The 26,097-nt window shown below is 43.8% G+C and overlaps 2 protein-coding genes across 8 annotated transcripts in view; one reads left to right on the top strand and one right to left on the bottom strand.

Moving 5' to 3' along the window:
• Nucleotides 1–26,097, bottom strand: part of LOC122920145 (keratin, type I cytoskeletal 9-like) — a 125,769-nt gene that overhangs the window by 79,963 nt on the left and 19,709 nt on the right. Inside the window, exon 1 of one of the 7 annotated variants that reach the window (XM_044269362.1) lies at nucleotides 10,217–10,236. The exons of the other annotated variants lie outside the window; for them this stretch is intronic. The gene's annotated coding sequence lies outside the window, so the exon portion shown is untranslated. Of the gene's footprint in view, nucleotides 1–10,216; nucleotides 10,237–26,097 lie in introns of those variants that run through there. 7 annotated transcript variants of the gene reach the window in all.
• TPH1 (tryptophan hydroxylase 1) lies at nucleotides 1,033–26,097 on the top strand. Its single transcript, XM_044269357.1, has 11 exons — nucleotides 1,033–1,270; nucleotides 8,711–8,848; nucleotides 9,520–9,700; nucleotides 10,351–10,451; nucleotides 17,886–17,953; nucleotides 20,577–20,773; nucleotides 21,179–21,314; nucleotides 22,527–22,653; nucleotides 24,234–24,329; nucleotides 25,332–25,465; nucleotides 25,570–26,097. Exons 1-11 carry the CDS (start codon nucleotides 1,181–1,183, stop codon nucleotides 25,742–25,744), a joined length of 1,443 nt encoding a protein of 480 aa, XP_044125292.1. The 5' UTR covers nucleotides 1,033–1,180; the 3' UTR covers nucleotides 25,745–26,097.

The raw sequence follows: 26,097 nt of genomic DNA, 5'->3' as shown, positions 1-26,097 counted from the left end.
TGTGAAAATAAAATGCAGAATCAGAGTCAGAACAGAGCACAGATCATATTCTCTTTACCCTGACAGGAGTATTCTTTTGAGATGAGATAAGAGTCATTCCACTACTAAGAAATATACTTTGTATGACAACAGAAGTAGTACTATGATAAGGCCTTTATAGATAAGAATATAATTACTATAATACTGCTCCTATGTACTAGTATATAACTACTATAATACTGCTCCTATGTACAAGAATATAACTACTATAATACTGCTCCTATGTACTAGTATATAACTACTATAATGCTGCCTCCTATGTACAAGAATATAACTACTATAATACTGCCTCCTATGTACAGGAATATAACTACTATAATACTGCTCCTATGTACAAGAATATAACTACTATAATACTGCTCCTATGTACAAGAATATAACTACTATAATACAGCTCCTATGTACAAGACTATAACTACTATAATACTGCCTCCTATGTACAAGAATATAACTACTATAATACTGCTCCTATGTACAAGAACATAACTACTATAATACTGCTCCTATGTACAAGAATATAACTACTATAATACTGCTCATATGTACAAGAATATAACTACTATAATACTGCCCCTATGTACAAGAATATAACTACTATAATACTGCTCCTATGTACAAGACTATAACTACTATAATACTGCCTGCTATGTACAAGAATATAACTACTATAATACTGCTCCTATGTACAGGAATATAACTACTATAATACTGCTCCTATGTACAGGAATATAACTACTATAATACTGCTCCTATGTACAAGAATATAACTACTATAATACTGCCTCCTATGTACAGGAATATAACTACTATAATACTGCTCCTATGTACAAGAATATAACTACTATAATACCGCCCCCTATGTACAAGAATATTATTACTATAATATGGCTCCCATCTATTCTCACATCTATCAATCTATCTCTCTCTGTCTCTCTCATATTTCTCTCTGTCATCTATCTGATGTTGATCTCTCCTATTTTTTCCATTTGCTTTTGGAAGAGATTATGACAATCAATCCCCCCTCCCTTCTCAGTATAAATACTTGTGTCAGGCTCAGTGTGACGAGAAGATCTAGTGGCAACCAGACCGTGCACTACACACCAGCCCAGAGCACTCTGCCCTCTGCTGCATCCACAGAGGCATGTACAGCCGCCAAGCAGACAGACCTCGCAGAGTTAAGTCTTTTGACTCCATGAGCGTAAATTGTGAGGATGGCCAAATAAATAATGAGGTAAGAACACAGCAGACACCCTGTCGCCTGGAAGAAACAATCTTTGAATTTTTGCAAACTATATTTTCAAACCCTTTATATTTATTTATAAGCATGTTTTATATTACTTTTATTTATTATTGATGTATTACTTATTAGCAATATTTTATAAGGCTAAAATCACGCATGGAGCTTATGATGCCTTTAGTGGATCCATCTGGTTGAAAAAGTCCTTCCTTTGTTATCTGCTAGTTGCTTTCAAATCCACTTCAGGCTTTGGCTCAAAAAAGCTGCACCAAATAACTGTATGTGTGATTGTAGCTCGAGCAAAGATGGAGATGTAGCAGTGCTCGTGTGTTTCCTCTGTTCACGGTGATGACTCGCTGTAGGGCTGATTTAGTCCCGTAGAGAACCACAGACATCAACACGATTCCTACCTGATGCCTTATGACAAACTCTGCTGATAATGCAGATATTTACGAGGTATCTTGTACTATGCCCTGCACAGATTTATAGATCACTTGGCTAAATGTATTTTACTGGTGAAAATATAAATGCAAAAACCAGGGAAACTTTAAAAAATTGCAATTTTTAACTAAAGATATATATGTTAAAGAACTAAAACACCAATTCAGCATTGTTATTATATTTTTTTTTATTATTGTTGGCCACTTTGCACCGTTTTTCTTTTCCTCACTGTATTTTAGTCCCCGTTGCTGATGTGTTCAGTAACTTCCATCCATATTCTGTTTACGCTACTTTCACACTGGCGTTTTGGCTTTCCGTTTGCGAGATCCGTTCAGGGCTCAGCGGTCTAAAACGGATCAGTTTTGCCCTAATGCATTCTGAATGGAAAAGGATCCGCTCAGAATGCATCAGTTTGCCTCCGTTCCGCTTTGGAGGCGGACACCAGAACACCACTTGGTGTCCGTCTGACGAAACTGAGCCAAACAGATCCGTTCTGACACACAATGTAAGTCAATGGGGACGGATCCGTTTTCTATGACACAATCTGGCACAATAGAAAACGGATCCGTCCTCCATGGACTGTTCATAACAGACCAGTTGTGGCTATGTTAAAGATAATACAAACGGATCCGTTCTGAACAGATGCAGACAGTTGTATTATCTGAACGGAGCCGTCTGTGCAGATCCATGACGGATCCGCACCAAACGCGAGTGTGAAAGTAGCCTTATTCTGCTCTATTGCTCCTTGCTGTGGTGTTTTTTTGCAGCTGTTGTCTCCCTTTTCAAGTCACCATTGCGTGCCCCATACTTTCTTCTACTGTGCAGACTCCACAACAGACTCCATCTGCGCAGTATAAGCAATTCTCCTCTGACTCCAGTATCCCGTCCTATATGTGCAGCTGCAACGTGAAGCGAGCGTGCACACCATTCGTCCCCAGGTGCAGAGTCTGAGTTGAGCCTGTACTGGACAAACGAGCGCTTTCACAGTGCGCACGTTCACCTCACTTGGCAGCTGCACATACAGGATGGGACACTGGAGCCCATGGGGAAATGCTCATACTGCGCAGACACCCAGTGCTTGTTGGGATGCTCACTAATTTTACCAAATGCCGGTGCACAGCCTGCTACTACCGTATAGCAATTTACAATTCATTTGCACACAATGCACTACTACTTTCACACTTGCGGCAGAGGATTGCAGCAGGCAGTTCCGTCAAAACGCATGCAAACTAATGGCATTTGTCAGACAGATCAGGATCCTTATGACAAATGCATTTAAATGCCGGATCCGTCTCTCCGGTGTCATCTGGAAAAACGGATCCGGCATTTATTTCCTTCACATTTTTTGCAATCTGAGCATGCGCAGACCGCAATGCCGGATCCGTTTTGCCAGAACACTCTGGGGAGGATCCGGCATTAATGCATTTCAATGGGAAAAAATGACAGATCCGGCATTTCGGCAAGTGTTCTGGAGTTTTGGACGGAGATAAAACCGCAGCATGCTGCGGTATTATCTCCGTCCTGAAAAGGCAAAAAGACTGAACTGAAGACATCCTGATGCATCCTGAACGGATTGCTCTCCATTCAGAATACATTAGGAAAAAACTGATCAGTTTTTTTCCGGTATTGAGCCCCTAGGACGGAACTCAGTGCCGGAAAAGAATAACCCAAGTGTGAAAGTAGCCCAAGTTAGAACACCGGCTGCATATATGGCACATGTGAATGCTCCAGGCAGATGATAGCAGTATCACTAGTGGTATTAGCTAAGTAATGGATGAACAGTAACAATGTCTCTTACCAGTTCCAATATTGTATCCAACTGGTAACAGTATCGCTTAGGGCTCTTTCACATTTGCGTTGTTCTGTTCCGGCATAGAGTTCCGTCGTCGGGCTCTATGCCGGAAAAATCCTGATCAGGATTATCCCCATGCATTCTGAATGGAGAGAAATCATCATCAGGATGTCTTCAGTTCAGGACCGTAACGTTTTTTGGCCGGAGAAAATACCGCAGCATGCTGCGCTTTTTGCTCCGGTCAAAAACGTTGATGTTGGCTTCAGGATTTCCGGATCAGTATCTTACCAAAAAAGCATCCGGAAAGAAAAAATTATGTGTTCTTACGCGTTTTTCCGGATCCGGCGTGTAATTCCGGCAAATGGAGTACACGATGGATCCGGACAACGCAAGTGTGAAAAAGCCCTAACCCTCCTTGATGGGATCAGCGTCTGCTGGGCTTTATTGACTTTTCTGATGTAGCAGGGCTCAGTCAGTCATTTGGACGCTTAATCTGATGGTTGGCCTGGGCAGGGGCAGATTAAGTGCATGATAGGCCTAAAGCTGTCCACCCAACTTAGGCCCCCCCCCCCCTCCTCCATTTTAGTTTAGTTTTTTTTTTTTACACGAAGAGCTGCAGTGCTTTGTGAGCGCCACAGTCTCTTCTTAGGCCATATGACATCTTCAGACAAAAAAAAATACCACAAATTGGGTCCTAAACAGAAAAATTTGGTCGCCAAATTTAAAATACATAGAATTATAATAAAAAGGACAAGGAGGAGAATACAGCACCACGTACCTCTTACATCCAGGGACATCTCCTGTCATGTAGACCTTCTCTTTCCTCTTCTCCTGCAGCTGACCCAGACCACCATGACAACATCTTTCAGCCGCATCTCGTCTCTACAGAGTTTGTTACACAGACACGTTAGATTTCTCAATTTTTCCATTAACCTCCCCATCCTGGTGTCCCCACAGTGTCATCCTGCTGCCACCCCAAATACTGTGCCCGCTGTGCTCCCCAATGCCCCAGGTACTATACCGCTAAAAAAATGGTGTCCCAAATAGACATAATGGGGTCATTTATCAAGCTGGTGTAAAGTAGAACTGGCTTAGTTGCCCATGGCAGCCAATCAGATTCCACCTTTCATTTTCCAAAGGAGCTGTCCAAAATGAATGGTGCAACCTGATTGGTTGCTATGGGCAACTAAGCCAGTTCTACTTTACACCAGTTTGATAAATGACCCCAAATGTCCCTATAGTGTCCACAACAGCTATAATGTCCTCTAGAGTGCCCCCACTAATAATAAAACCCTATATTGTGCTCCAGGCAATAATCCCTGTATAGTTTCCCTAAAAATAATAGAATTGCCTCTACAGTGCCTCCCCAATATAGTAATTTCCCCCATAGTAATTTGCCCCCACACTGCCCCAACACAGTAGTTTTACCCACACAGTCATTTCCCCCACACTGCCCCACATAGTAATCTGCCCCCACATAGTAGTCCCTCCCATAATAATTTGGCCCCACATAGTAATCCCTCCATAGTAATTTTCTTCCACATAGTAATTTGCCCCCACATAGTAATTTCTCCCACACTGCCCCAACACGGTAGTTTTGCCCACACTGCCCCACATAGTAATTTGCCCCCACATAGTAATCCCTCCATAGTAATTTTCTTCCACATAGTAATTTGCCCCCATTCAGAAGCCCCAATATAGTAATTTCCCCCCGATGTACTCAATGCCTCTTTACTAATATGTCCTCCTGTGTGTACCCACATGTCCCTCAAAGTAGGCAAATGAAATAAAAAAATGAAAATAATTAAAAGCTATATACTCACCTATGTCCAGGTCCAGGCGCTTGCTCGCAGAGGAAGGCGGGATGAGGCAGGCGCGCACACATCACAGTGCTGCGTCCAGGCACAAGCGTGCGATAACGTCATCACGCCCACCTGTGTCGGGATTTCACTGCCGCATAGGCCTCAGGCCTAGTAGGCCTGAAGCCTATAGCAATAATTAGCGGCAGGGAACTATGCGCTCCCATGCCCCGCCGCAGTATGTGGGCGTTCGGGACGGTGTTGGGCTCCACAGGGGCTGCCAACCTGAACACCCCTATTGTAATCCGCCACTGGGCCTAGGACCGCAGCTAATTTACCACATTATCACAAAGTATGAACAACTTGTCCCAAAGAGTTATATGACAAATTCCGCCCTGCAACATCTGCACATATTTTTAACCCCTGCTAACCCATCTGTAGATGTATTCCCAGATCATATCGCTTGGTACAGTGAATCCTTTTCCAGCACATCTGTCATGGTTCACGAGATTTTATTAAACATATTTTGCTATAATCGGACAGATGACAGATAAATACCAAGATGATGATTAGCGGTGACAATGCAAACTGCGAGCCGTTATCAGAGGGACATATTTACCCTGTAAGTGTACAGACCGAGCGAGGGGCCGGGCGCTGAGAAGACAAACGCTCCAATGTTTATATAAAATGTTAGTGAATAAGGACGGAGAGATTTCAGTTTGCTATTATTATCACAGAGGTGACTTGTTGGTTTTCTTTAATTGGTTTAATGGAACTAAAGCTGAATTATAGTAAAATGAAAAGTTCTACAACTTCCTAATAGACATTGCATTTCAATTCCTCAACCTTTTTCAGATCTCTGCTTGCTGTCAGTGAACGAGAACACAAATTTTCCTTCAAAGGCAGTAATCCCACTAGTCCTGCTCTCAGCACATCAGCATTCAGCCTTTCCGCTCTCCTGCTCCGTTATAGGAGCAGGAGAACGGAAAGTACAGATTCGGCACATAACTGAGCCGAACAGAGCCTACGGACCCCATAGACTATAATAGGGTCCCTTATGTTTCCGCACAGAAGATGATTTTGGGGCGGAGACAAAAGTCCAGCGCGCACAACTTTTGTCTCAGCTTCAAAAATCTTCCTCTGAGCGTAAACCTAATGGACCCCGTTATAGTCTATGGCATCCGTAGGCTCCGTTCGGCTCAGTTATGTGCCAAATCCGTCCTTTCCGTTCTCCTGCTCCTATAACGGAGCAGGAGAGCAGAAAGGCTGAACGCTGATGTGAACTCAGCCTTAGAAGTATCCAGTCTACACAATGCTCTGTGAGCAGCTCTCTGCTAGTCTGCTACAATGTATCAGCCTGGAGTACAGGATGCTTAGCAGACAGAACACGATCGTATGTATGGGGCCGCATCCATTCCACAATTTTGCAGAACTGGTGCGGGGCCACGGGCCCATTCACTTCATGTCTGCATCCGTAGTTCAGTTGTGCGGCCCCGCAAAAAATAAAGCATGCCCTATTCTTGTCTGCAATCACGGACAAGAATAGGCATTTTCTATTTAGTGCCGGCCCTGTGGGTTCCGCAAAATGCAGACCGCACACAGCCAGTATCCGCGTTTTGCATACCGAAAAACACGGCACGGTTGTATGAATGAGCCCTTACAAGAACAAAATTGAGAGTTCTCAGTCATTGATACCTTTAAACGGTTAACTGAAATAATTATAAAAGCCTGCTGTGGAGACTCCTCAGGTCTCCTCATTGGGTATGGTATAAGACAATCTCTGAAGGGTCACATAATTATACACAAAAGGCCAAAGAATTAGAAAACAAGTTGTATCTATCTATCCTCTTATTTCCATCCAGCTATCTAATATCTATACATAAATCTATCGATCCATCTCATATCTACATCTTATATATACATGCATCAATATCATACCCATCCATATCTATCCCATATATATCCATCCATCTCATATCTCTATCTAGCTCTATCTCTCTACTGTATCTGATATCCATCTAATTCATATCCGTCTATCTATCATATTAGTGTAATAATACATCTCTGGTTATTAATGAATAGTGTTGATCACGAATATTCAAATAGCGAATTTTTATCGCGAATATCGGCACTTTGGGAATTCGCTAATATTTAGAATATAGCGATATATATTCGTAATTTCAGATTTTTTTTAAATCTGTACACATGATCCCTCCCTGCTTCTAGCTTGTGGGCCAATGAGAAGGCTGCAATATCTTCAACTTTAGGAGTAGTGTTGATTGCAAATTTTTTAATTACCGTTTAACGCAATCAAGAAAATAATAATGACTGGAGATAACAAATTCTCGAATTTGCGAATATTCGCGAAATATCACAAATTCGGATATTGCCCCTGCCGCTCATCACTATTAATGAAGATATCTCATTACACAGACACACTGAAAGCACTGCTGTGTTATAGGACATTACACTCGCTCACCTTATGGTCCAGGTTTTTCACTATACTAACCCTTAGGGCCCATTGTGCAGGGCCACGCCCCAATGTCATCATCTTTCAGAGTACTACTGTATAAATATCGCCCTTCAGGTTTTGCTGCATCTTGTAATCACTGGGTATGGAACAATCTGAAATCAATGCAAGGACCTATTCATTGCTGGAGAGTCAGGATGCAGAACTACAAGACTCAGAAGACCTTTATGAGCATGAATACAGACTAATGGACAAACTGAAGACCAATGCAGGAGCCCCCGACATGACTGAAGAAGAAGCCTTCACCACCAGGCAGAGCGGGGTCTGAACCCTTCACCATTACTGTTTACCACATGAATGTGGCTGGGGGTTAAGTGAGACCTCATCTCCAGACATCTTAAGAAGGGCACAGGATGGGAACTTGTGTCTGATGTGTAAATCTCTGAGTCTGGACATATTTGTGCAGTAACTACAGATGGGCGCTAGTCAATGGTGGAGATATAGGGTGCCACTAACCCCAAAAGTCAGGTGGTAAGGGCTAAAAATATTTGGGTTGTTTTCTCTAGATGTCTGTGGAGGCGCTCGTGTTTTATTCACATGTTGCAGTCATATTCAAGGTTTTGATTTAAAATTCTACTTTGCTGCTAGTTTGTTGTGACTGGGCCCTAGGACTGCCACCTTGTGTGAGGACAGCAGGATCATCAATAGATGGCAAAAGGATGTGACGGTATAATATACAGTATACACTGCAATATATGGTTTACATGGTAGTAGTCAATACATGGGACAGGGGAAGGGGGCCCTTACCAGTCACCATAGTTATGAAGCACTGGAGCTGGGCACATTGCATTTAATTAAACATTTTCTCCTGAATTTTTGCAGCCCATGCAATAATATGCAAATGATATACCATATTTCTCTGTGTTTCCCAGCTCAACAAGTCAAATTACATGAGTAGTGAAGACAACAAAGAGAATAATGAGAACGCGGTGCAGGAGGGCCGAGTAACTGTGATATTTTCCATAAAAAATGAAGTCGGAGGACTTGTGAAGGCACTGAAACTTTTTCAGGTACGTGGATTGTTACTGGCTTCTTTATTCACCAGTCCAGTTTTATCAAATTGATTTTACATTATTATTTAGATTAGATAAAAAAATAGACAGATTAGCTAAATAGACGGATTAGATAAATAGATAAACTGGTTAGATAGATAGATTCGATAAATAGATGGATTAGATAAAAATAGACGGATTAGATAAAAATAGACAGATTAGATAAAATAAATAGACCGATTAGATAAACAGACGGATTAGATAACTAGATAGATGGATTAGATAAAAAGATGGGTTAGTTAAATAGACAGACGGATTAGATAGAGGGATTAGATAAATAGACGGATTAGATAAAAAGAAGCAGTAGCGGTTCAGAAAACTGACACATTGGGGGTGAATAAAGGACACGACTTATTCACATTTTTTTTTTCTTTATCATTTGCCTTGGAAGGTTTTGATAGATAGATAGTTACAGTTACAGCACTGGCATAGAAAGACACATTTTAAATCTTTATCTCTCTAGCAATTTAGAAAGGTGACTCCTCATTATTGAACAGATTACCCATACACTGCCTTATGTCTATTTCCAAAAGAAAAAACGGAGACAAATCTCTGTTAAGAACTAGGCCAGTGTAAACGATTACCTAGTTGATATCATCGGTCATACAACTTGTCGTTTTCCTCCTTAGGAGAAGCATGTTAATCTCATTCACATTGAATCTCGTACATCAAAAAGAAATTCTGAGTTTGAAATATTCCTGGACTGTGACAGTAACCGAGAGCAGCTGAATGAGATCTTCCAGCTGCTCAGGCCACATGTCAATCTGATCACCATGAACCCGCAGGAGGACTTCAGTGTTGAGGAGGATGGTAAGAGCATGGGGGGGGGGGGGGGGGACACCTAGTCAGAACGAACTGGAATCATCACACCGACTAAGCCAACTGCATTTACAGAGCCCGCTGCCCTGTGAGATATATACGTGCATGCCCATTTAAGTAGCAAAATCTGGAAATAATTTCCGGTGATCCCTCCTTTTTTTGTTAACGAAGAACTACAAGCAATTGTGTGTGATATCTAGTTCAAGGCCTGGGAGGAAGCAGCGACTCTCTTGGGTGTGCTTTGAATCCCTATGTCATGCTCCACCCCCTCAGTTCTAGGTGGAACACATTGTATCAGGTTTGCCTTGTGATACTTCCCTTTAAACTCCTGACACTTATATGTATCTCCACAAAGAACTTAAAAACTTTATGAGGTGAGGGCGATGTAAACCCCCCCCCCCCCCCCCCCCCCGCCCCGAAGAGGTTGTCCAGTCCCATGTTTTTTGTATCCTAAAAGCTTAAAAATTGGTGTAAAATAACAAATTGAGTATTAGTCATAGTACCCACCACCCGCGTGCTGCTGCTTCTCGGGTCCCCGTCTGTCTCTCTAGTATTTTGATGTGGACATGTGACCACTGCAGCCAATCACTGGCAGCAAAAATATTATTTTGAAGAAATAATCTAGTTTTGTTTTTTTGCAGATATGGAAAGTGTTCCTTGGTTTCCCATTAAAATCTCCGATCTGGATAAATCGGCAAACAGAGTGCTGATGTACGGATCCGACCTGGATGCAGATCACCCTGTAAGTAACAGTGCTGAAACAATGTTTCAACTCTTAAAGGGCCACTAACCCTATAGTCAGAGGAAGTGCAATAAAGTTATAATACTATCAATTACAGTGAACAATTGTGTCACCGATAATGATCATTTTCACATAACATTCACAACCAACTTCAAAGAGGAGATCCATCTTCACAGCGGCCTCTAGTGGCTGAAATAAGTCATCACAGTCTATGTAACACAATATTGCAGATATCTGTGCAAAGAACAGTATTCTAGGGGCTGAGAGGCAAGAGTCAGTTTAAAGAATGTGATAAGTCTGCCTGAATAAGGAACATTTAAGGCTAAGAAAGTTGTGAATTACCTTGAATGTCCGTTCAGTGAATTCCAGAGAGCGGGTGCAGCTCGAGAAAAGTCTTGAAGACGGGAGTGAGAGGTTTGAATTATGGAGGATGTTAATCTTAGATCATTGTCAGAACGGAAAGTGTGAGTATTGTGGTAGACAGAAAAGAGGGAGGAGATGTACGGAGGTGCAGCACTGTAGAGAGAGTGAGTGAGGTGGTAGACAGAAATGAGGGAAGAGATGTACGGAGGTGCAGCACCGTAGAGAGTGTGAGTGAGGTGGTAGACAGAAATGAGGGAGGAGATGTACGGAGGTGCAGCACTGTAGAGTGTGAGTGAGGTGGTAGACAGAAATGAGGGAAGAGATGTACGGAGGTGCAGCACTTTAGAGAGTGTGAGTATTGTGGTAGACAGAAATGAGGGAGGAGATGTGAGGAGGTGCAGCCCTGTAGAGAGTGTGAGTGAGGTGGTAGACAGAAATGAGGGAGGAGATGTACGGAGGTGCAGCACTGTAGAGAGTGTGAGTGAGGTGGTAGACAGAAATGAGGGAAGAGATGTACGGAGGTGCAGCACCGTAGAGAGTGTGAGTGAGGTGGTAGACAGAAATGAGGGAGGAGATGTACGGAGGTGCAGCACTGTAGAGTGTGAGTGAGGTGGTAGACAGAAATGAGGGAAGAGATGTACGGAGGTGCAGCACTTTAGAGAGTGTGAGTATTGTGGTAGACAGAAATGAGGGAGGAGATGTGAGGAGGTGCAGCCCTGTAGAGAGTGTGAGTGAGGTGGTAGACAGAAATGAGGGAGGAGATGTACGGAGGTGCAGCACTGTAGAGAGAGTGAGTGAGGTGGTAGACAGAAATGAGGGAGGAGATGTACGGAGGTGCAGCACTGCAGAGAATGTGAGTGAGGTGGTAGACAGAAATGAGGGAGGAGATGTACGGAGGTGCAGCACTGTAGAGAGTGTGAGTGAGGTGGTAGACAGAAATGAGGGAGGAGATGTACGGAGGTGCAGCCCTGTAGAGAGTGAGTGAGGTGGTAGACAGAAATGAGGGAAGAGATGTACGGAGGTGCAGCACTTTAGAGAGTGTGAGTATTGTGGTAGACAGAAATGAGGGAGGAGATGTGAGGAGGTGCAGCCCTGTAGAGAGTGTGAGTGAGGTGGTAGACAGAAATGAGGGAGGAGATGTGAGGAGGTGCAGCACTGTAGAGAGTGTGAGTGAGGTGGTATACAGAAATGAGGGAGGAGATGTACGGAGGTGCAGCACTGCAGAGAGAGTGAGTGAGGTGGTAGACAGAAATGAGGGAGGAGATGTACGGAGGTGCAGCACTGTAGAGTGTGAGTGAGGTGGTAGACAGAAATGAGGGAAGAGATGTACGGAGGTGCAGCACTTTAGAGAGTGTGAGTATTGTGGTAGACAGAAATGAGGGAGGAGATGTGAGGAGGTGCAGCCCTGTAGAGAGTGTGAGTGAGGTGGTAGACAGAAATGAGGGAGGAGATGTGAGGAGGTGCAGCACTGTAGAGAGTGTGAGTGAGGTGGTATACAGAAATGAGGGAGGAGATGTACGGAGGTGCAGCACTGCAGAGAGAGTGAGTGAGGTGGTAGACAGAAATGAGGGAGGAGATGTACGGAGGTGCAGCACTGTAGAGAGTGTGAGTGAGGTGGTAGACAGAAATGAGGGAGGAGATGTACGGAGGTGCAGCACTGTAGAGAGTGTGAGTGAGGTGGTAGACAGAAATGAGGGGGGAGATGTACAGAGGTGCAGCCCTGTAATGTGTGAGTATTGTGGTAGACAGAAAAGAGGGAGATGTACGGAGGTGCAGCACTGTAACGTGTGAGTATAGTGGTAGACAGAAAAGAGGGAGGAGATGTACGGAGGTGCAGCACTGTAACGTGTGAGTATAGTGGTAGACAGAAAAGAGGGAGGAGATGTACGGAGGTGCAGCACTGTAACGTGTGAGTATTGTGGTAGACAGAAAAGAGGGAGGAGATGTACGGAGGTGCAGCACTGTAACGTGTGAGTATTGTGGTAGACAGAAAAGAGGGAGGAGATGTACGGAGGTGCAGCACTGTAGACAGTGTGAGTGAGGTGGTAGACAGAAATGAGGGAGGAGATGTATGGAGGTGCAGCACTGTAAAGAGTGTGAGTGAGGTGGTAGACAGAAATGAGGGAAGAGATGTACGGAGGTGCAGCACTGTAGAGAGTGTGAGTGAGGTGGTAGACAGAAATGAGGGAAGAGATGTACGGAGGTGCAGCACTGTAGAGAGTGTGAGTGAGGTGGTAGACAGAAATGAGGGAAGAGATGTACGGAGGTGCAGCACTGTAGAGAGAGTGAGTGAGGTGCTAGACAGAAATGAGGGAGGGGATGTACGGAGGTGCAGCACTGTAGAGAATGTGAGTGAGGTGGTAGACAGAAATGAGGGAAGAGATGTACGGAGGTGCAGCACTGCAGAGTGTGAGTGAGGTGGTAGACAGAAATGAAGGAGGAGATGTACGGAGGTGCAGCACTGTAGAGAGAGTGTGAGTGAGGTGGTAGACAGAAATGAGGGAAGAGATGTACGGAGGTGCAGCACCGTAGAGAGTGTGAGTGAGGTGGTAGACAGAAATGAGGGAAGAGATGTACGGAGGTGCAGCACTGTAGAGAGTGTGAGTGAGGTGGTAGACAGAAATGAGGGAGGAGATGTACGGAGGTGCAGCACTGTAGAGAATGTGAGTGAGGTGGTAGACAGAAATGAAGGAGGAGATGTATGGAGGTGCAGCACTGTAGAGAATGTGAGAGGTGGTAGACAGAAATGAGGGAGGAGATGTATGGAGGTGCAGCACTGTAGAGAGTGTGAGTGAGGTGGTAGACAGAAATGAGGGAGGGGATGTACGGAGGTGCAGCACTGTAGAGAGTGTGAGTGAGGTGGTAGACAGAAATGAGGGAGGAGATGTACGGAGGTGCAGCACTGTAGAGAGTGTGAGTGAGGTGGTAGACAGAAATGAGGGAAGAGATGTACGGAGGTGCAGCACCGTAGAGAGTGTGAGTGAGGTGGTAGACAGAAATGAGGGAGGAGATGTACGGAGGTGCAGCACTGTAGAGTGTGAGTGAGGTGGTAGACAGAAATGAGGGAAGAGATGTACGGAGGTGCAGCACTTTAGAGAGTGTGAGTATTGTGGTAGACAGAAATGAGGGAGGAGATGTGAGGAGGTGCAGCCCTGTAGAGAGTGTGAGTGAGGTGGTAGACAGAAATGAGGGAGGAGATGTACGGAGGTGCAGCACTGTAGAGAGAGTGAGTGAGGTGGTAGACAGAAATGAGGGAGGAGATGTACGGAGGTGCAGCACTGCAGAGAGAGTGAGTGAGGTGGTAGACAGAAATGAGGGAGGAGATGTACGGAGGTGCAGCACTGTAGAGAGTGTGAGTGAGGTGGTAGACAGAAATGAGGGAGGAGATGTACGGAGGTGCAGCACTGTAGAGAGTGTGAGTGAGGTGGTAGACAGAAATGAGGGAGGAGATGTACAGAGGTGCAGCCCTGTAATGTGTGAGTATTGTGGTAGACAGAAAAGAGGGAGATGTACGGAGGTGCAGCACTGTAACGTGTGAGTATAGTGGTAGACAGAAAAGAGGGAGGAGATGTACGGAGGTGCAGCACTGTAACGTGTGAGTATAGTGGTAGACAGAAAAGAGGGAGGAGATGTACGGAGGTGCAGCACTGTAACGTGTGAGTATAGTGGTAGACAGAAAAGAGGGAGGAGATGTACGGAGGTGCAGCACTGTAACGTGTGAGTATTGTGGTAGACAGAAAAGAGGGAGGAGATGTACGGAGGTGCAGCACTGTAACGTGTGAGTATTGTGGTAGACAGAAAAGAGGGAGGAGATGTACGGAGGTGCAGCACTGTAGACAGTGTGAGTGAGGTGGTAGACAGAAAAGAGGGAGGAGATGTACGGAGGTGCAGCACTGTATAGAGTGTGAGTATTGTGGTAGACAGAAAAGAGGGAGGAGATGTACGGATGTGCAGCACTGTATAGAGTGTGAGTATTGTGGTAGACAGAAATGAGGGAGGAGATGTACGGAGGTGCAGCACTGTAGAGAGTGTGAGTGAGGTGGTAGACAGAAATGAGGGAGGAGATGTATGGAAGTGCAGCACTGTGGAGAACACAAGTAGGGTGGTAGATGGAGATGAGGGAGGAGATGTACGGAGGTGCAGCACCGTAGAGAGTGTGAGTGAGGTGGTAGACAGAAATGAGGGAGGAGTTGTATGGAAGTGCAGCACTGTGGAGAACACAAGTAGGGTGGTAGATGGAGATGAGGGAGGAGATGTACGGAGGTGCAGCACCGTAGAGAGTGTGAGTGAGGTGGTAGACAGAAATGAGGGAGGAGATGTACGGAGGTGCAGCACTGTAGAGAGTGTGAGTGAGGTGGTAGACAGAAATGAGGGAAGAGATGTACGGAGGTGCAGCACTGTAGAGAGTGTGAGTGAGGTGGTAGACAGAAATGAGGGAGGAGATGTACGGAGGTGCAGCACTGTAGAGAGTGTGAGTGAGGTGGTAGACAGAAATGAGGGAGGAGATGTACGGAGGTGCAGCACTGTAGAGAGAGTGAGTGAGGTGGTAGACAGAAATGAGGGAGGAGATGTATGGAGGTGCAGCACTGTAGAGAGTGTGAGTATTGTGGTAGACAGAAATGAGGGAGGAGATGTACGGAGGTGCAGCACTGTAGAGAGAGTGAGTGAGGTGGTAGACAGAAATGAGGTAGGAGATGTAAGGAGGTGCAGCACTGTAGAGAGAGTGAGTGAGGTGGTAGACAGAAATGAGGTAGGAGATGTAAGGAGGTGCAGCACTGTAGAGAGAGTGAGTGAGGTGGTAGACAGAAATGAGGGAGGAGATGTATGGAGCTGCAGCACTGTAGAGAGTGTGAGTATTGTGGTAGACAGAAATGAGGGAGGAGGAGATGTACGGAGGTGCAGCACTGTAGAGAGTGTGAGTATTGTGGTAGACAGAAATGAGGGAGGAGGAGATGTACGGAGGTGCAGCACTGTAGAGAGAGTGAGTGAGGTGGTAGACAGAAATGAGGGAGGAGATGTACGGAGGTGCAGCACTGTAGAGAGAGTGAGTGAGGTGGTAGACAGAAATGAGGGAGGAGATGTACGGAGGTGCAGCACTGTAGAGAGTGAGTGAGGTGGTAGACAGAAATGAGGGAGGAGATGTAAGGAGGTGCAGCACTGTAGACAGTGTGAGTGAGGTGGTAGACAGAAATTAGGGAGCTCTATGGAGGTGCAGCACTGTAGAGAGTGAGTGAGGTGGTAGACAGAAATGAGGGAGGAGATGTAAGGAGGTGCAGCACTGTAGACAGTGTGAGTGAGGTGGTAGACAGAAATTAGGGAGCTCTATGGAGGTGCAGTAGGGTGGACACCTTTGTGGGTGAGGAGTGGGAACTGTATTCTGTGGTGGAGGGGCAACCAGTGAAGTGACTGGCACAGGATAGAGGCATCGGTGTACTGGGTGGACAGATAGATGACCCTCGCTGCTGTATGTAGGACAGACAGAAAGGGGGAGAGTTTAGTAATGAGAAGACTGATTAGTAATGAGTGGTCAAGACGAGAATGAATCAAAGCAACAAGAGTTTGGGCCGTTTCTAAGGACAGATTCTAGAGATGTTCTTGAGGTGCAGATGACACGAGTGTGCCGGTGATTGAAAATGGGAAGATCTGAGTCGAACATAACCCTGAGACAACTTTTGTGCTGCCCTGGAGTTATGATAGTACCCCAGACCAAGATTGAATTATCAGTTTCAGATGGGTTACTAGATGGGGGAAAGACACCGGGCCAGATTTATCATTAGCTCCGGTCAGAATAATGGAGTGAAAAAGTCCCAAAAAAGTCCCAAACGCTAAAACTGCGCACAAATTTGCGACTTTTTTCTGCTCTGCACTATGCTCGCCAGTTTTCAGAAAGTGGGCGTGTTTTCTTATGTAAATGAATCTCTAGACAGATTTACTATTGGGACTATTTAAAAAGTTGCTAAAAAGTTGCTAAAAAGTCGCAATTTCACTCCAGTGAGGACTTTGCTTATCTTATGAGACTTTTTAATAGAACATGTGACTGTTTCATAAAAACGTGCGACTTTTTCATAAAGATGTGCGACTTTTGTAAAGCTGCTTACTGACGGATAAACTGCTACCGTCAAACCACATTTATTACAGTCTTAAAGGGCCGATCATAAATCTGACTTGGCTAAAACTGACTTTAACATATGGCTAAAGTGGAGTGAGCTGTCAGAGTCGTGATAAATCTGGCCCAATGGGTTCAGCTTTTAAGAGATCCAGTTTCAAGTAGAGAGAAAACATGAAGTCAGAGACAGCGGACAGATAATCACTGTTCTGTAGTACTGCGGCTGTGATGTCACGGGATAAAGTATATAGTTGGGTACAAAAAAACAAAATGGCTGCACACCGTTATATATACAAACAATAGAGCTAAGAAATGGGGGTCATTCTAGATAAGTGATACAATACCGACTATAAATGAATAATGGAAGCTCTTAGCGCACATACGTGTCGGGCCCATCTACCAGGCGTCAAGGTGGCTTCTGCAGATGGGTCCCTATCACTGAATACAGTTTAATATGATCTTACACTTCCCTGAATATTGTAGGCTTAAGTAAGTCCAAAGTGAGGCAGTATATTTAGTGATAGGGACCCATCTGCGGAAGCCACCTTGACGCCTGGTAGGTGGGCCCGACACGAATGTGCGCTAAAAGCTTCCATTACTCATTTATAGTCGATATTGTACCACTTTTATCTAGAATGACCCCCATTTCTTAGCTCTATTGTTTGTATATATAACGGTGTGCAGCCATTTAGTTTTTTGTAATTATGTTTGCTTCATGGATCTGCACCTGTGATTCTGAAGGTTCTATTCTAAATTTTCTTGCAGTATATAGTTGGGTGTCATCAGTATAGAGTAGAGATGGTACTGAAAACCAAATCTGCTGATAGTCTGTCCAATAGGGGATATGTAGAGAGAAAACAGGAGAGGACCTAGGATTGAACCCTGAGGAACCCCAAGATGAAGAGGAGAAGACGTAGAGCCGGCGAATCATGCACTAAAAGATTCTTTAAATTTTTTCTTCTTAGGGTTTCAAGGACAACGTGTATCGCAAGAGGAGGAAGTACTTTGCAGATGTGGCAATGAACTACAGATAGTACGTACACTGCCTCGTAACTGATTGCTTATTAAGGGCAACCTGTCTGCTCCATAATGCTGCCCTCTCTAGGGACCACCAATTTCAGCGGTCTTTTACTCACTGTTTTGCGGCAGTTTTCTAGAAGTCAGATGCCAAAGTGCAGGGCTAGTGCTGGCAGAGAGGAGGGCGATGCTCTGCTTTCTCTGCATGCTGACCCCACTCTCCAGACAATGGTTAACTGTTACACCAGGCACACTGCCTTGCAGGGCTAGCTCAGCTAACTACAGTATAATGATATCTTTCACTTATTGAGTTGTGTCATTCTAGAGAAGGACTTTGAATACATATGCAAATGAGCAGTCAAGTGCACCAAGGGCGGGCCCAAACCACTCTGCGCTCCCTTGCCCCTCCTGCTTCCTCTGCCACCCCCCTCCTCTGCTTCATGATTGACGAGACAGGTGAGATGACCATGACCTGCCAGTCAAGATGGAGAGGGAGGGGCTGTCAGTGAAAGCAGGAGGAGCAAGGGTGCACCGAGTGGCTCAGGTTTGTCTTTGGTGCACTTGACTGCTCATTTGCATATGGATTTAAAGAACGTTTTCTCCAGAATGAAGCAACAGATATCACTGCATTCAGCTGACCAGCCCTACAAGGTGTTGTGCCTGGTGTGACAGTGTATTCCCTAGTGACAGACTCCCTTTAGGGAGAGTCTCTACTTTATTCATGAAAATGAATTACCATTGCCGTGGCTGACTTTACTGCAGGGCCAGACAGATTCAAAAGCAGCTTTGACATATAAACCTGACCAGCCTTCATACAATATCATCTCCCACCCCCCATATTGCAGAAATATAATGACACATAATGAAGGCTGCAGCAAATCTTTCTGCCCCTGACAGCTTCCTAAAATATGTAATAGTCTGCTCTGGGTCAGGCATCAGGCGTATGACATGGTTATAAACCCAGTAAATCAAGGCTTCTCAAACGTTTTCTACTTAGCTTCATTAGTCAATCCATAGTGAAGGATATTATCAAATACCACCATGCAGCTAGCACCAACCAAATGCACCCTTGCAGTGGATATCATATGCCCTAGCAAAGTCAAATACCACAATGCGTCAAAACATCCCTTCTAAGGCTCCATTCACACGTCCGCAAAATGGGTCTGCATCCTTTCCGCAATTTTGCGGAAACTGTGCGGACCCATTCATTCTCTATAGGGACGGAATGTGCTGTCCGCATCCACATTTGCGGATCCGCACTTCCGCATCCGTGCTTCCGTTTCCGCAAAAAAATAGAACATGTCCTATTCTTGTCCGCAATTGCGGACAAGAACAGGCATATTCTATTATGTCGGCAATGTGCGGTACGCAAAATGCGGAACGCACATTGCCGCTTTCCGTGTTTTGCGGATCCGTGTCTCCGTGTATCCGCAAAACACATTGCGGATGTGTGAATGGAGCCTTAGAAGCAGCAGACAAATACCACATAGCAGAACCACTGGCAGCAGTATTGTCCCCCTTCTGACACCAACATTGTTCCCCTTCCCACCCCTCCCCTACTAGTAGCAATATTCTCCCTGCATTATTATTATTTTTTTTATTATGACCATTTGGATTAAAAAAAAAGTTAAAGATTCCAGTTTCCACAATGGCCACTACCGTGTACAATTGGAGCTTCCTGTTTTCTGCAGCTCACTTATCAACTTTTCTGTATAAACTTTGACAGAATGAGCAGTGTCATCTCATACACATACTGGGCGTGGAAGGTAATAAGAGCTCTACTGTACAGATATGTCAGAATGGTGACACTATACTACAGATAAGATTCTGTATGCAGCTACCCTGTCACTACGTAGCAGTACTGGGGAAGTAGCAGTACTCCATCACTTACTGGAGACTTTAACAGTCTAAGGCCTCATGCACGTGGCCGTTGTGTGTTTTGCGGTCTGCAAATTGCTGATCCGCAAAACACGGATGGCGTCCGTGTGCGTTCCGCAATTTGCGTACAAGATTAGGACAGGTTATATTTTTTTTGCGGACCACGGAACGGAGCAACGGAAGCGGACAGCACACGGAGTGCTGTCCGCATCTTTTGCGGCCCCATTGAAGTGAATGGGTCCGCATCCGAGCCGCCAAAACTGCGGCTCGGATGCGGACCAAAACAACGGCTGTGTGCATGAGGCCTAATAAAGGGGTTGTGCAAATGTTTAATACTGATTACCTATCCTTTGGTCATCATTATCTGATCACTGGGGGTCCACACCAATCAGCAAAGACTGCAGCACCCTGTGAGCACTGCAGCCTCTCCCTAGGCCAGTGAGATAACGTCCATTCATCACATGTCCTAGACGCAGCTCAGTCTCATTCAAATAATGGGACTGAGCTGCGCAAATCATTAGTCTTTAACACCCAGACAATTCCTTTAATATTTCTATGTCACTTAATCCCCATTCATTTCAGTTGCCATAAAACATGCTGTACTTGCCTATACAGACAATGCAGGAAGGAAGTATATATCTCCAATATGGCCTATATACTAAACAGCTATTATGTTATAATTTTACAGCCCACTATATGGATCTGTATTAATTCATTTTTCTACGATAGTAACTTACATATCAATTGTCAATCTTTCACAGTGGGGATCCAATACCTCGTATTGAATTTACTGAAGAGGAGGTGAAGACTTGGGGCACGGTTTTTCGAGAGCTGAATAAATTATACCAAACCCATGCCTGCCGAGAGTATCTGAAGAACCTTCCTCTACTAGTCAAACACTGTGGATACCGGGAGGACAATATTCCCCAACTAGAAGATGTTTCAAGATTCCTTAAAGGTAAAGAATTAATCAGGATTTTAGGGCAATAAACAGAGCCAGTTTAGAACAATTAACGCATTTCTGTTTTGCAGCTGAATGATATTTATGGTTATATTCCCCCTAGTGTACAGCAGGTGTAACAGCAAGTAAAAATATCAGTTGTGGGCACAGTACAGCATGTCAAAATAATTTGGCTTCATGGTGCACTATATGGCGGTACAGAGACTGACACAGGGATTTTGTGTGCTATCTGGTCACTCACTAATTGTGCAAATAAGGCTTGTCATTGGTTTTTTGGAGTCAGCACCAGCATGGGGCCAACGTGTCAGGGGCCTAGGAACCACCTGCAGCGCTCCATAGTAATGCAGTCAGTCTAGCTTTGGGACATTAGGTCAATCTTTTTATTTATTTTATTTTTTGCAGAGCACTCAGGCTTTACAATCCGCCCTGTTGCTGGCTATTTATCGCCTAGAGATTTCTTGGCTGGCTTGGCATTTCGGGTCTTCCACTGCACCCAATATGTGAGACATAGTTCTGACCCCCTGTATACCCCAGAACCGTAAGTAAATATGCCGTTTCTAACACTGTAATAATATATATATTTTTTTATATAACTCTGATCTTTGCCTACTCACAGCAACCACTTTCTCAGCCGCTGTCGAAAGTGGCGAGAATAGCGTAAAATGGTGTGCAGCAAAATATCCAACTTTCTGGCAGAATGGGAATTTTTAAAAGTGAAACAGAGTTGATTAGATTGTCTGGCCTAGTCCAGCTGATGGACCTGTTAGGATAAGTTCCGATTTATTTTTTGCCGTGGCCACAAATCCATAGTAGATTCACATATGCTAGTGTTACATGTTGATTTGGCCATAGATTCTGTGTGTATAAACACAAAATGTTCACAATTTATGGGCCGGATTTAATTATAAACACTTTTTTTTTTTTTCATGGGACGATCCCTTTAAGGATTTTGTTGTAGAATTTACACAGTCTGAACTTGGCCATACGATCCTATACAGTCTACACAATCCTACCTCCAAAACAAATCTCTCTCCAGTCCTGGACTATGGGCTGAATGCACTTACTTACCTACACTGATATGGTCAGCTACTAAACTGGAACAAAACTGTTTCCATTCTGCCAGAAAGCAGAGAAATTTAGAATTAACAAGCAAAGTTTATTAGAAAGTTGCCGATCCCAAGTTACCATTCACCTTGGGTTAAAACAATATTAAAAATAATGACTGTAAATAATGAAAAAAATAAATAAAACATATTTAGAAGTAAGGATCTGCATTCCTTTTGCCAGAAATGGCTTGGAATTACAGCTTGGTTTCATGCACGTAAACACTGCAATACCAGACTCTGCCAGTAGACGAGAGTGGCGCTGTTTCTGGAAAATCAACTTTTTTTTTTTATTTCGCAGTTACATGCTGACAGGAATAAATAAGGGAAGCTATGGGAGCAAAGATTAGAAGAGGGGGGTACTGACTCATTGAAGAGAATCAGCGGGGTATGGAGACTTATTTTCAAGCAATGCTCCATGGGAAAAATAAGCACATTATCTAATATCAGCCTAACCAGAGACCCCTCTGTAGTCAGTACTGTTCCACAGAGCAGTAGGCCACGTCTTGTATGTGTCCCTCCCCTTCATGTGTCCACCTGCTCAGTAGGGATTCTCTACCTCCTCTTTTACTTCTATGTATCAAACCTAAACATATTGCAATTAATATGCACAATGTGTCAACCTTGATGTCTTTGATTGCTTTTAGTGACACTTGCCATGAGCTCCTTGGACATGTTCCTCTTCTGGCTGAACCAAGTTTTGCACAGTTTTCCCAAGAAATTGGCCTGGCATCTTTAGGGGCATCGGATGAAGCTGTTCAGAAACTGGCTACCGTACGTATAGATTAAAGTACAATAATGAGGAGACATCATTAGCACATGTGCCATAAAAGGAACCAGAAATCCGTAGTGGTTGTGCAGAATAACTGCAGTTTTTCATCCCATTCTCTTAAAGGGAAAAGAAGCTGTAATTCCCTCCACCACCACTACTATGTAGAACAGGCATGCTCAACCTACGGCCCTCCAGCTTTTGTAAAACTACAACTCCCATAATGCCCTGCTGTAGGCTGTTCTGGCATACTGGGAGTTGTAGTTTTGCAACAGCTGGAGGGCCGCAGGTTGAGCATGCCTGATGCAGAAGCATTTGTAGTCTCCTCTTGCAAAGGAGTAGTGGAGGGCTCTGCAGCCAGTTGCCTAACAGCCAGACTCAGGTTTACGCTAAGAGAGGAGAGTCCAATTGTGGACCTCCTGGGACACACATCTATCACAGTATTGATTGCAGTATAAGCCTTGGGTAAGAGAAGGGGTATTAGGAATAGTTCAGATTACCTTAAAAGGGAACCTGTCACCTCCAAAAACCATCCCAAGCCGCCAGCAGTACCTGACAGTAGCCAGCAGCGTGTTTCCCGATGATAATTTTCTTCCTAAAGGCCGATGCGGCTAAAGCTCAGAAAACGTTCTTTTATCCCCTGCCGGCGCGCTTCTCTCGTCATGGTAGTCAAGATAACCACACCCCCTTCCCTGCCCCTACGCTGTGACTGACAGCCGGCAGTTTGGCTGGCTTTGCCGAACTCTCTGCATAAGCGCTGTCAGTCACAGCGAAGGGGGCGTGGTTATCTTGAAGCAAGGAGGCCGCTGCCCCCTTGACTTTAAGCATGACTAGAGAAGCGCGCCGGCAGGGGATAAAAGAACATTTTCTGAGCTTTAGCCGCATTGGCCTTCAGGAAGAAAATTATCGTCGGAAACGCGCTGCTGGCTACTGTCAGGTACTGCTGGCGGCTTGGGATGGTTTTTGGAGGTGACAGGTTCCCTTTAAAAAAACACTCAATGCAAAACTGATACACTGTGCCATGCCTAGTGCAGGGCCATAGGGGATGGATCGTGACGCAGGGATTCTCTCTTTGGTTTTCTCTGGATCCATGAATCCTGCACTGGACACAATACAGTATTTTAGTTTTGCTATGAATGATCCACTAGATCATCTAGGAGGGGGAATATTGCTAATTAAAAGGGGCATGCACTTATAACTCACAGAGCTACTTAATGCATTCCTTTTAAAAAAGTTTAGACACCGAAAAATGTAAGGCAGAAAATTTAGACACACAAGAAATATAATGCATATATGTTTTAGATATTGATATGCTAGCAGTGAGTATATGGATCTAATAGAATCATTCTATATTGTACAAAACCCAAACCAAAGCAGTGATCATTTCAGGCTGACCTAACAATACATGCTTGCGTGTTACATTGTATACACATTATTATTGACTATCTATACATTGCATGCCATCCTCGGGTCTCTTGGTGTATTTCAATAGGTAGTAAGATCAGCCACACTGTGTAGAAGGGAGACCAATGATATGAATGGCTGTTTTCCTTCACCACATTTTTATTGATTTTTATTTTCGTAGTGCTACTTTTTCACAGTGGAATTCGGTTTGTGCAAGCAAGAGGGGATGCTAAAGGTGTACGGAGCTGGATTGCTCTCTTCCATAAGTGAACTCAAAGTAAGTTTCCATGCAATGTTCAAAATGGAAGGAGAACAAAGCACACTATTTGTTGAGATGGAGCCAGGGGATTAGACAGCAGTAAACTGCAATATCTGACACACTGAGTTTTTGTGTCTATATATAATTCCACCATAAAACCACTGAACAAATATGACCTGCAATACCACGCCTGGCCACATGGAGTGCTGTTAAAATGGAACACATTCATGACATGCACACAGAGTGCAAAACACTTTCGATTACACACCAACAGTGTAATATGCTACATTGCCACCTACTGGTAAAAGTGTTTAATGCAGTCTATATTTAATAAGTTACAAATTGCAAATGAGAAGTGTTTTCTTAACACTACAGAATACATTAGAATCATGTGCATTGATTTATGAATGAAATTGGACCCATTATATATAGTCTAAAATACAACGATTCATTATTGACTCATAAATCAAATGACATAACATTTGAATCAAGTTATCATCTATCGTATATAATCATGGACATGAATGGGAAAATGGAATGAAATCATGATAAAGTGACATTTTTCTAGAGATACAAAGGACATTTTCAATTAGATCTGTGAACTCCTGGCACAGATTAGGTTTATACTACACTTCCTTTCCTTGGATTCTAATACATGTATATACACTGATCAGGGTGTGTTCCTGACTTCCTCGGTGTCAGACACATCGTTTGCAGTGCACTGCTTGTCATTGAGTTGGACGGGTAAACATATAACTGATCTCTGTATAATTTATTATATTTTTATTTCTCTTTTTATACTTTACAATTTTTTATTTGTATTTTTAAGTTGCATTGTGCTGATGATTGTGCTGATATTGGACTTATTTAGATTTTATTAAATATCTGTTTTTGGTACAATTCCTGATGATCAAGTGCCTGTTAATACTTTAGATATGAGAATACATTAGCTTATAATGTCCAGTGTTAGATGATATGCAGATGTATTAAATATATTTGTGTTTTGCACTTTTTTTGTAGCACTCGGTCTCAGGGAATGCCATTGTAAAGCCTTTTGACCCTATGGTAACCTGCACTCAGGAGTGTATCATTACCTCCTTCCAGGAGGTATACTTTTACTCTGAAAGTTTTGAGGAAGCCAAAGAAAAAATGAGGTAAGCTCAAGACAAGGCAACGTCTCTGACAGCACTATGTGTGAGGCAGCAGAGAATGGTACCTTCTACAGGGAGATAACACACCTATTATTTTCTACCAACAGGGAGTTTGCAAAGACCATTAAGAGACCATTTGGACTGAAATACAATCCATACACCCAAAGTGTGCAGATCCTTAAAGACACCCAGAGCATCACCAACTTGGTGAGCGAGTTGCGCCATGAACTAGATATCGTCAGCGACGCTCTGAATAAGATGAACAAGCAGCTCGGTGTCTGACCGAACAATCCTGGAAACCGAAGGTCAAGCCTGACAATCAGAGAACTGTTTTGTTCTTTACACTTCTTTAAGGAATATTATTTATGTATATCCTAGCACTTGAATGTAACACAATTTTTCCAGAGATTTATTTTTGTAAATGAATAAGTGGTAGCAGAATTGATTATCTATAGGAGATTGTATGCGAAATGTGCAAATATCGTAGATTTTCACAGGCGAGACTGTCTCTTACATAGCTGTTGGTCTGCTGCTGTGTGTATATATAGAAGGACTTAAAAACTTTGGGATTTTTTCAACTTGACAACATGTATCGTCTTAAAGACCATTAAGAGACCATTTGGACTGAAATACAA

Source organism: Bufo gargarizans, chromosome 10 (genome assembly GCF_014858855.1).
Source record: "Bufo gargarizans isolate SCDJY-AF-19 chromosome 10, ASM1485885v1, whole genome shotgun sequence".
Lineage (NCBI taxonomy): Eukaryota > Metazoa > Chordata > Amphibia > Anura > Bufonidae > Bufo > Bufo gargarizans.
This window is presented reverse-complemented; position numbering and strand designations above follow the sequence as displayed.

What these genes read in the sequence shown, in the direction of transcription:
- TPH1 (XM_044269357.1), top strand. Translation starts at nt 1,181, where the DNA reads ATGTACAGCCGCCAAGCAGACAGACCTCGCAGAGTTAAGTCTTTTGAC. An exon ending in ATGGCCAAATAAATAATGAG is followed by an intron (nt 1,271 to 8,710) that starts GTAAGAACACAG and finishes TGTGTTTCCCAG; the next exon opens with CTCAACAAGTCAAATTACAT. An exon ending in GTGGCAATGAACTACAGATA is followed by an intron (nt 17,954 to 20,576) that starts GTACGTACACTG and finishes AATCTTTCACAG; the next exon opens with TGGGGATCCAATACCTCGTA.